This window comes from Anomaloglossus baeobatrachus, chromosome 5, assembly GCF_048569485.1.
Source record: "Anomaloglossus baeobatrachus isolate aAnoBae1 chromosome 5, aAnoBae1.hap1, whole genome shotgun sequence".
Classification (NCBI taxonomy): Eukaryota; Metazoa; Chordata; class Amphibia; order Anura; family Aromobatidae; genus Anomaloglossus; species Anomaloglossus baeobatrachus.
The window spans coordinates 349,640,046-349,652,272 of NC_134357.1; the positions used below are offsets into that span (position 1 = coordinate 349,640,046).

The 12,227-nt window shown below is 46.3% G+C and overlaps 1 protein-coding gene across 1 annotated transcript in view; it reads left to right on the top strand.

Annotated features, from left to right (window-relative positions):
* Positions 1-12,227, top strand: part of LOC142311455 (fer-1-like protein 4) — a 239,263-nt gene that overhangs the window by 64,418 nt on the left and 162,618 nt on the right. Inside the window, exon 10 of the mRNA XM_075349905.1 lies at positions 4,073-4,135. Within this exon, the coding sequence (XP_075206020.1) occupies positions 4,073-4,135 (63 nt within the window). The remainder of the gene's footprint in view (positions 1-4,072; positions 4,136-12,227) is intronic.

A 12,227-nucleotide genomic window follows, 5' to 3' on the forward strand; every position in this document is an offset into this window, starting at 1 on the left:
TATGCAACGCGGGGACGGCACACCGGGAGAAATAGTGGCGGCTGGGGACCGAGTAACGTGGGACAGCTGCCGCCATCAGGTCACGGAATGCTTCAGTCTCCACCAGCCTAAAAGGCAACATTTCCAGCGCAAGCAGTCGCGAAATGTTAGCATTTAGAACTGTGGCATGTGGGGTGTTGGCAGTGTATTTGCGCCTGCGTTCAAAGGTTTGCTGAATGGATAACTGAACGCTGCGCTGGGACAAGGACGTGCTTGATGATGGTGTTCTTTCTGCGTAGGCAACTGCAGGTGCAGGAGTGGAGGAGGCTTGTTCGCAGGCAGCATGGACAGAGGATTGGCTCGCATGCACAACCAGCGAAGACGTAGCAGTGACATCAGCAAGCACTGCTCCTCGACTCTGTTGTACTTCCCACAAAGTCGGGTGCTTGGCTGACATGTGCCTGATCATGCTGGTGGTGGTCAGGCTGCTAGTTTTGGTACCCCTGCTGATGCTGGCACGGCAGGTGTTGCAAATGGCCTTTTTTGAATCATCTGGATCCAACTTAAAAAACTGCCAGACTCGGGAAGACCTAACATTTGTACAGGCACCTTGTGTCGTCGTGTTGTTCCGGGGAACGGTTGCCTGACTTCTGCCTGGGGCCACCACCCTGCTTCTTACTGCCTGTTGTGATGCTACGCCTCCCTCCCCCTGTGCACTGCTGTCCTCGCTCTGCATATCCTCCTGCCAGGTTGGGTCAGTTACTGGATCATCCACCACGTCGTCTTCCTCTTCCGCACCCTGCTCCTCCTCCTGACTTGCTGACAATTGTGTCTCATCATCGTCCACCACTTGTTGAGACACGTTGCCAACTTCGTGAGAACGTGGCTGCTCAAATATTTGGCCATCTGTACAGACGATCTCCTCATGACCCACTTCAATATGAGCTGGCGAGAGGCCAGAATGTGTGAATGGAAACGTGAACAGCTCTTCCGAGTGTCCAAGTGTGGGATCATTAATGTCCGAGGAGGACGTGTACTCAGCCTGGTGGTAGGAAGGAGGATCAGGTTCAGAAATGTGCGGTGCAGTATCACGGCTACTGACACTTGACCGTGTGGAAGACAGAGTGTTTGTGGTGGTGCCAATCTGACTGGAAGCATTATCTGCTATCCAACTAACAACCTGTTGACACTGGTCTTGGTTCAAGAGCGGTGTACTGCTGCGGTCCCCAAGAATTTGGGACAGGACGTGCGAGCGACTAGATGTGGCCCTTTGTTGTGGCGAAATTAGAGCTTGCCCACGACCTCGGCCTCTGCCTGCACCACCATCACGTCCACTTCCTTGTTCCTTGCCAATGCCCTTGCGCATTTTGCAATGCAGTGCACTGCTGACGTGTATATTCACTACTTGTGCGTTATATCAAAGTGTGTGGAAATTGCACACAAGTGCACCTGTACGCTGCCACCAACAGGCACACACGTGCGGTTTTAAAAACCAAGCACGGACGCAATAATAACCTAACAGGTTTTTTTGGGGAGCGACAATTACAGACAAGTCAGACACTATCTGGACTGTTTTACACTGTGTACACCAGCCCCAGATATGATGAAGGCTGGTATACGGTCACCACTACCCTGCCTGCCTGCCTGCCTGTATACTGGTACAATAGTCCTGACAAGGACTCTTTTGGTCACTAGCCTGTATTCAGACCTGGCTATACCCTGCCTGTATATAGCAACAGTAGTCCTGAGAAGGACTCTGCTACTGTACTCCGACCTGGCTATACCCTGCCTGCCTGTATACAACTAGAATAGTCCTGAGAAGGACTTTTGGTCACACTGTTTGCAGCCCTGCAACTGAAAAAGCTATAAAGGGCCGCAAAGCTTTCCCTGAATCAGCGACACTCTCCCTGCACTCACTGTCTGGATAGCTGTGAGCAGAGCACAGCGCGCCGGCCGATATAAAGGCTCGGTCACGCTGTGCAGGCCGGCCAATCACTGCAATTCCACAACTAACAGGGCTGTGGCATTGCAGTGGTCTGCCAGCCAATCCCTGCATGAGGGCTGGCTCTCAAAAGAGCGCCAACATGCAGAAATGAAGACCACGAGTACAGCACGAGTATCGCGAGATTACTCGGTCCCCGCCGAGCAGCCCGAGTACAGCGATACTCGTGCGAGTACCGAGTAGTGACAAGCATGCTCGCTCATAACTAATTGTTACTCTTTTGCTCATCTATGTAATTGGGCACAATGTGTATTTTTAAGTAGGAATAGCTTCTCTACAGTTGTCATCATTTATACTAGAAAAGCTGTAACAAGGCACTGTATATTAAAATCTGTTAGCTCTTAAAAGGGCTTCAAGAACAGGGTTTGCCCAAGCTACTGTTTACCAGGTCACAGGGTATCCATGTCGTTTACCCTTTAAACCCTGTACAATGATCTGGACTTACACATGGCCTCCTGTGATGTGTCCACAGAGTGCCTGTTAGCCTTTGGACTGGCAGAGTATAGTCAGAATGTTGACCAAGAAGTCAAGAGCAGGAACAATATTATAAGGCAGTAGGGTATGTAAACACAAGCAAAGGTGAAAGATTGAAGTAACAGTCTAAAGGGTACTTTACACGCTGCGATATCGGTATCGATATCGCTAACGAGCGTACCCACCCCCGTCGGTTGTGCGATACGGGCAAATCACTGCCTGTAGAGCACAACATCGCTTACACCCGTCACACGGACTTACCTTCCCTGCAACGTTGCTCTGGTCGACAAATCGCCTCCTTTCTAAGGGGGCGGTTCGTGCGGCATCACAGCGACATCACACGGCAGACGTCCAATAGAAGCAGAGGGGCGGAGATGAGCGGGCGGAAGATCCCGCCCACCTCCTTCCTTCCTTCTTTTCTGATGGACGCAGGTAGGAGATGTTCGTTGTTCCTGCAGTGTCACACGTAGCGATGTGTGGGGCCGCAGGAACAACGAACAACATCTTACCTGCAGCAGCAACGATATTATGAAAAGGAGCGACATGTCAACGATCAACGGATTTTGACGTTTTTGCGATCGTTGATAGTCGCTTCTAGGTTTCAGACGCTGTGATGTCGCTAACGGCGCCAGATGTGCATCACTAACGACGTTACCCCGACGATATATTGGTAGCGATGTTGTAGCATGCAAAGCACCCTTAAGGGTACTGTTCCACTTGCGATGAAATAATCACCCCGATACTCATCCCGAAAAGGTGGACAAGTCTCATGCATATGGTCTGTGTTTTTTTCTCACCTAGCATCCGCATCACATGCAAATGCCATGCGACTGATGTGCGAGTGCTGTGCGAGTGTGTAGATTTTTCTCACCAAGGATCTGTGTCACATCCATATGACATTCGTATGACATGCGTATGACATGCAAATGTAATGCCGTGTGACATTTTTTTCGCACCCATAGCAAGCCTGGTGCGAGCTATGCAGCCATACGCAGCATGCTGCGATTTGATCCTCAGCATGATCAGAGTTGAGGAAAAAATAGCAGGATGACACTGCCTTATTGATTAACACTGGTGCGAGTGCAATCCGATGTTTTATCGGATCGCACATGAAAATTGCAAGTGGAACAGTACCCTAAGTCAGAGCAATGCACCAGGGGAAAACCAGATCGAGTATCACTTATAACTGGCAAGTGGAAACTTCTATGGGATTATATAGAGTTTAGCTTCTCCCAAAGCTCTCAGTAGGGAGCTAAAGAGACTGTTGAGGATTTAACTCACAAGTTCCCTCCCTAGACAGGACCACAAGTCCAAAAATACTAACCAGAATTGCTTCAGAGCCACCTTGTATCATCTGTAATAACGGTGCTTAGTGACAGATGCAGAAGTAGAATGAGCAAGTTCGGATATGTGTTACAAAAGCCTAACTGAAATACATAAGTGAAAAGCTTTAGTTTATCATAAGACAATGAATGTAAAATCAACTATTGGGATAAAATAATTTTATTTCTTCTTACTATAAGGCTAAATATAGATATTTACTGAATAAGATGTAAAACATTACCATTTTGAAGATGAACGTTATAAGTCTCAATATTTTGGGTTTGTTTCTACCAGTATTTTCTGTATGAATTCCTGGAGCCACGTGAGACTGTGTTCAATAAACTGATAGAGATATCTGTAAGTATTTTTTTACTAAAGATTATTTATTCACTAGACAAATGATTCATGTTAAACGTGCAGTTCTGTAAATTTAGATAATCAATGTTCAAGTTCACCTCACATTTTGAGGATTTTCCGATGATGACCCTGGGATGACATTTGCAAACATCTGGCCACATTTCGACTAGATGTATCCAGCCTCACACAACATACTTGCATTGCAACTTTTCTAGATCTGTAATTTGTTTTCCCATTTTCCATGACAATATGTAACAGAATGAATTGTGTCATTCAATAGTACAACTTGTCCAGCAAGAAAGAAGCTCTCATATGGCTATCTTGACAAAAAAATAAAAAAGTTATGGTTCTTGGAAGAAAGGGAGGAAGAAACAAAAACAGAAAATCGCCGGGTGGTGAACCTGTTAAATCATAAGGGTACTTTACACACTGCGACATCGCTAGCGATCTCGTTAGCGATGTGAAATTCTAGATCGCAAGTGCGATCTTTTGAGGTTGCGCATAGGTCGTTTTACGCATGTGCGCTCGAACTTGGGATCTAGAATTTCACATCGCTAATGAGATCGCTAGCGATGTCGCAGTGTGTAAAGTACCCTATAGGAGCACAGCTCTTATGTATGCTCTTGCGTTTCGCAGAGATAACTATGTGGCTGCACAGTTCTCTTTCGATGTGTGTAATTAATGCTGAGCAGGAGAGACTGACCTGGGCTTGCTAGCAGGTTAGGGAAAGATTGTGTCTACATTAGGGCTAATACACTTAAGGGTACTTTACATGATGCGACATCGCTAGCGATCTCGTTAGCGATGTGAAATTCTAGATCCCAAGTTCGATCTTTCGAGATCGCACATGCGTAAAATGACCTATGTGCGATCTCGAAAGATTGCACTTGCTATCTAGAATTTCACATCGCTAATGAGATCGCTAGCGATGTCGCAGCATGTAAAGTACTCTTAAGGTCCATATTTATTTGGACAGAGACATCATTTTTCTTCTGTACATTACCACAATGGATTTTGAACAAAACAATTCTGATGCAGCTGAAGTTCAGACTTTGGGTTGAATAAAAATGATTGCATAAAAGTGTGAGGAACAAAAGCATTTTTAAATTCAATCCCTTCATTTCAGGGGCTCAAAAGTAATTGGACCAATTAAATATTTGGAAATAAAATGTTAATTTCTAATACTAGGTTGAAAACCCTTTATTGGCAATGACTGCCTGAAGTGTTGAACTCACGGACATCACCAGACGCTGTGTTTCCTCTTTTACTGCTCTCCTGGCCTTTACTGCAGCGGTTTTCAGTTGCTGTTTGTTTTGACCCTTCCTGTCTAGAGTTTAGCCTCTAACAAGTGAAATGCACGGTCTATTGGGTTGGGATCAGGTGACTGACTCAACCATTGAAGAATATTCCACTTCTTTGCTTTAATAAACTCCTGGGTTGCTTTGGCTTTATGTTTTGGGTAATTGTCCATCTGTATTATGAAACACCGACCAATCAGTTTGGCTACATTTGGCTGCATTTGAGCACACAGCATGTTTCTGAAAACCCCAGAATTCATCTGGCTGCTTCTGTCCTGTGTCATATCATCAATGAACACTAGGGACCCAGTGTCACTCACAGCCATGCATGTCCGGCCATCACACTGCCTCCAACGTGTGATACAGATTATGTGGTATGATTTGGATCAAATCATCATGAGCTGTACCATGCATTCGCCATACTTTTTTCTTTCCATAATTCTGGTAGAGGTTGATCTTGGTTTTATCTGTCCAAACAATGTTCTTCCAGAACTGTGCTGTTTTTTTAAGATTTTTTTTTTTATAGCAAAGTCCAATCTAGCCTTTTTATTCTTAAGGCTTATGAGTGATTTGCACAGTGCAGTGAACCCTCTGTATTTTCTTTCATGCAGTCTTCTCTTTATGGTAGATTTGGATATTGACATGACTACATCCTGGAGAGTGTAGTTCACTTGGTTGGATGTTGTGAACGAGTTTATCTTCACCATAGTAGTTAGGCCTAAGCCACATGGCGAGAAAATCGGTGCGAGTGGAGTGCGATAAAACATCGCATTCCCATCGGACCAATTCTAGCCTGTGTGTCAGCACACATGATTGATTATTTTCTTAGCCCGAATCGGACCGAGAAAACAATCGCAGCATGCTGCGATTTTAAGCTGAGACTCTCTCTCACACCCATTCAAGTGAATTGGGCAAGAGAAAAATCGCGCTGCAGCCAGTGCAGTGCGAGAATGACAATAGCCGACTACGGAGGAGAGAGGGAGAGAAATCCCTCCCTCCCCTCCTGAGAGCCGGCCCGCCCCCCGCAGCTGAGGTCTGCTCACATGATCGGACCTCAGATGCAAGCACACTCGTATGACACTCGGCTCCTGCTGTACTGCCAGCGTGAGCCGAGTCTCATGCGAGCATCGCAGTAGTGCCCCGTGTGGCCCCAGCCTTATTCTGCGATCAGCCACCACTGTTGCCTTCCGTCGGTGTCCAGGTCTTTTTTTCATTGTTGTGGTCACTAGTGCTTGCTTTCTTTCTCAGGATGTACCAAACTGTAGATTTAGCCACGCCTAGATAGCAATTTATTTTTTGGATGTTTTTTCTCTGTTTTCACACATGAAGGATGGGTTGTTTCACCAGCATGGAGAGCTCCTTTGCCTACATGTTTACTTCTCAGCAAAAACTTCAAAATTCAAACTTCAAGAACCACGTCTCAAATCAACTCCAGGCCTTTTATGTGCTTAATTGAGAATGAAATAACAACAAAATTGCCCATACCGGCCCATGAAACAGCCTTTGAGTCAATTGTCCAATTACTTTTGGGCCCTTTAAAACCAGGGAGGCACATGTAAAGGAGGTGAAACTCCTAAATAGAGTTGAGCGCGGTTCGCGGTTCGAGGTTCTCCAGTTCTAGGCTCGAGTGATTTTGGGGCCTGTTCTAGATCGAACTAGAACTCGAGCTTTTTGCAAAAGCTCGATAGTTCTAGAAACGTTCGAGAATGGTTCTAGCAGCAAAAAAACAGCTAATTCCTAGCTGGCTTTCCGCTGTAATAGTGTAAGTCATTCTGTGACTCACACTATTATGACATTTCAGTGTATAGTGTGCGGGAACAGCGCCTTCAGATCACTGCTGTTTGTATAATGGTGATCGCCATTTTTTTTTTTTTCCTTGTCTTCCTTCCCTAAGCGCGCGCGTCTTGTGGGGCGGGCCAGCATGTCAGCCAATCCCAGACACACACACAGCTAAGTGGACTTTTAGCCAGAGAAGCAACGGCATGTGTGATAGGATGTCCATGTCACATGTCCCTGCATTATAAAAACGAGTATCTGCCCGTCCGGACGCCATTATCTCTTCTGCGTCCTTGGTGTCAGACATCACTGGCGCAGCTCCGTCCTTTGTCCTATCGCCGATACTGCTGTATGCGCTCCATACACAGCGCTAGACAGCTTAGGGAGAGCACTTTCTATCAGTCCTTTTAAGGGCTCGTACCGGCAGGGTCAGAGCCATAGGTGACAGGTCCTGAAAACAGAGACAGCGTCTGTGTAGCCAAGGTCAGGGATTTCGTCGCTGCATTTCCCCATTAGGAGGGAATAGAAAGGCAGGCTTCCAATCCTCTACCCAGAGCCCCACAATCCTGGCACTGTACCCTCCTGTCCTCTGCACACTCCAACTCATTATAACTAAGCCATTATACTAGCAAACAGTCAGTGTACCTAGTGGCATCCTAAACGTGGCTATTGTACTTTTGTGTAGTCACACTAGTGGAAAGATATTTGCAGCACGTCTGCCTGCATTGCACACTCAAACTCTTTTTAACTAAGCCATTATACTAGCAAACAGTCAGTGTACCTAGTGGCATCCTAAACGTGGCTATTGTACTTTTGTGTAGTCACACTAGTGGAAAGATATTTGCAGCACGTCTGCCTGCATTGCACACTCAAACTCTTTTTAACTAAGCCATTATACTAGCAAACAGTCAGTGTACCTAGTGGCATCCTAAACGTGGCTATTGTACTTTTGTGTAGTCACACTAGTGGAAAGATATTTGCAGCACGTCTGCCTGCATTGCACACTCAAACTCTTTTTAACTAAGCCATTATACTAGCAAACAGTCAGTGTACCTAGTGGCATCCTAAACGTGGCTATTGTACTTTTGTGTAGTCACACTAGTGGAAAGATATTTGCAGCACGTCTGCCTGCATTGCACACTCAAACTCTTTTTAACTAAGCCATTATACTAGCAAACAGTCAGTGTACCTAGTGGCATCCTAAACGTGACTATTGGACTTCTGTATAGTCCCACTAGTGCAAAGATATTTGCAGCACCTCTGCCTGCATTGCACACTCAAACTCATTGTTACTAAGCCATTATACTAGCAAACACTGAGTGAACTTAGTGTCATCCTAAACGTGGCTATTGGACTTCTGTATAGTCCCACTAGTGCAAAGATATTTGCAGCACCTCTGCCTGCATTGAACACTCAAACTCATTGTTACTAAGCCATTATACTAGCAAACACTGAGTGAACTTAGTGTCATCCTAAACATGGCTATTGGACTTCTGTATAGTCCCACTAGTGCAAAGATATTTGCAGCACCTCTGCCTGCATTGCACACTCAAACTCATTGTTACTAAGCCATTATACTAGCAAACACTGAGTGAACTTAGTGTCATCCTAAACGTGGCTATTGGACTTCTGTATAGTCCCACTAGTGCAAAGATATTTGCAGCACCTCTGCCTGCATTGCACACTCAAACTCATTGTTACTAAGCCATTATACTAGCAAACACTGAGTGAACTTAGTGGCATCCTAAACGTGACTATTGGACTTCTGTATAGTCCCACTAGTGCAAAGATATTTGCATCACCTCTGCCTGCATTGCACACTCAAACTCATTGTTACAAAGCCATTATACTAGCAAACACTGAGTGAACTTAGTGTCATCCTAAACGTGGCTATTGGACTTCTGTATAGTCCCACTAGTGCACAGATATTTGCAGCACCTCTGCCTGCATTGCACACTCAAACTCATTGTTACTAAGCCATTATACTAGCAAACACTGAGTGAACTTAGTGTCATCCTAAATGTGGCTATTGGACTTCTGTATAGTCCCACTAGTGCACAGATATTTGCAGCACCTCTGCCTGCATTGCACACTCAAACTCATTGTTACTAAGCCATTATACTAGCAAACAGTCAGTGAACCTAGTGGCATCCTAAACGTGGCTATTGGACTTTTGTCTAGTCACACTAGTGCAAATCTATGTGCAGCACCTGTGCATGACACCCTCCTGCTCTGTTTTTAATAAGCTATAATGATAGCAAAAAATACTGCCATTTAGTGGCATCATAGAACTGGCTGTTGTATTCCATTAGTGCCCCACTGGTGCCAAGCTATTTCTAGCACCTGTGCATGACACCCTCCTGGTCTGTTTTTAATAAGCTATAATGATAGCAAAAAATACTGCCATTTAGTGGCATCATAGAACTGGCTGTTGTATTCCATTAGTGCCCCACTGGTGCCAAGCTATTTCTAGCACCTGTGCATGACACCCTCCTGCTCTGTTTTTAATAAGCTATAATGATAGCAAAAAATACTGCCATTTAGTGGCATCATAGAACTGGCTGTTGTATTCCATTAGTGCCCCACTGGTGCCAAGCTATTTCTAGCACCTCTACATGACACCCTCATGCACATTTTGCTATGCTAATGTTATAGCAAACTCAGGGAATTCATTGCTGCATTTGATAATTCGGAGGGATAGAAAGTGAGGCTTCCTTTAGCTTTTCCTTCTGTTCATAGACAGCATCTCCAAGTTCACACCCGAAGAGCAATTTCTCCTCCACGTCTAAGTGTGGAGAGGCAGCTAGTGCGCATGCGTGTGCCGATTTACCCCAGCTGCAGCCTAACTACAGTGTTTTGCCTAGTGAGTATGCTCAGCCTGACTGTGCCATTGCTGAGGCTAAGTCTTCATTTCGGGATACAGCGCATGCTCCCACACTTAGTGCGAAAAGCCTCTTTGCACAGGTACTTGCACTCCGTGCCGGGTCTAGGTCCTGTGTTGTGCCTAGACACCATAAAGCTGATAGTATTTTTTCAGACACTGTATTTCATGCTACTGAGCATGCTCAGGCACTTACTGCATCAGAGACTAGGTCCGGTAATGAACTCTTTGGCCCTGCCCCTGATGTGGGGGTCCCATATAGACCACAGGGCATCAGGTGTCCTGACGATGTGGCCAGGCCACTCCCAAATGGCTTGCAGAGGCCCGCCCCTATGACTTGTCACCGCATTATTGATGGTCAGACGATGACTGGTGAGGTGTTTGGGTCATGGCAGCCATGAGGTCATCATTGAAGTTGCGGTTCCAAATAGGACGCTAGTTATGCCACTCATGATGTGTCACTCTACTTTTGTCTCCAGGAGGTGCATTGTGGTTCACCCTGGTTTGGGGCGGACCCAGGTTATAAAAGGGGCTGGAGCCAACAAGGAGGTGCGCAGTCTTCTATTATGCTCCGAAAGAGCACACCTCCATGTGTTGAACCCATTGCGGCTTTAGGCTAGAGGTAGGCAGGGATAGGGTGTCGATGCAGGCCACCACCACAGTTGGTAACGCAGAACAGTTAAGACCAGCTCCTGTCCGACCAGTCCTGCTTGTGCAGCCCAGTGGCATTAACAGGCCTGCTGCTGCTGATGCACCTGCTGTCCACAGGTGTGGCCCCTACGCACACGGTCAGCGTACTCAATGGCCCCTGTGTTGTTAACAGGGAGTTCCTGGGCTGGGTGGGCATGTGGACCCTGTGACGCTAACAGGGCTCCCAGTCTCCAGATCCGAATGGCGTCTAACTCGGTTCAGGCTACTATTAGTTTCATAGCCACACAGCTCTGTATCCTCCACCAAACCTTCCAGTTGCCAACCTCTCCTTTTCCAACTGGGAGCACGGTGGACACTGACTGCTGATGGGGATATATACCTTTCTCTTTCTTTTCTTATTAATTTTCGTTATATAGCGGTAACATAGTATATACCACCTTATCCAAATCTGCCAGTCCCACTGTAACAGATGGTGTTTCTTCAGCAAATGTTACTGTTGCTTAACCACCAAATCCACGGACCAAAACTTTTTTCCCCTTTCCAACACACCTGTTCCCCTTTCCACCAGCATCTGTCCTTTTTCAACTCATTTTGGTATATGACCAAAAGTGCAACTCTGCAGGGACACCGTACTCAACGCCATCTCAGCACAGCAGCCAGCCCTCGGTCCCTCAGATGTGGACAAGTAAAAGACCATTTCCTCCTATCCATGACAAAGCGTTGAGATTCACTCTGTGCAGCACTGGTGTTTAGTGGAAAAGCAGATCTAAGATTGCGTACCACATTCTGCAGATACTCCTGTATACGTGCGTCCATTTCTATGGCAGGAATTATTTCGCCAAATTTTGTCTTGTACCGGGGATCTAACAGTGTGGCAACCCAGTATTCAGGATTACTTTGAATTCGTACAATCCGAGGGTCATGTTGTAGGTAGTGCAGCAAGAAGGCGCTCATGTGTCTTGTGCATCCAGGAGGACCAAGTCCTTGGTGTGTTGGTGGCAGAGAGGTGAGAATCGTGCCTCCTTCCTCTGCCCTCTCCCCACAACCTCGCACAACCGAAATGTGAGCAAGCTCTCACTCATCTGCTGAGTCTTCCATGCCCATCGCCAGTTCGTCCTCCATTTCTTCATGGGCTCCTGCACCTTCCTCAACACTTTTTGCTGATACTATGCGCCCTTGTTAATCCCTCTCCCTCACCATGACTGCCGTCTAGGTGCCGCTAACCATCTGGACCTCGTAGATCTTGTTATCACTTCCGCATATGACTCCTCCTGTACTTCCTCCCCTTCCTCTTGTCCCAACACCTGACTCCGAATAATAATTACAGTGTGCTCCACCATGTAGATGACCAGAATTGTCACGCTGAGAATGACATTGCCAGTGCTAAACATCTTCGTCGACATTTGTAAACTGTGTAGCAGGGTGCATAGCTCCTTGATCTGACACCACTCCAGCAGCGTGATCTGCACCACCTCTGGATCAAGTT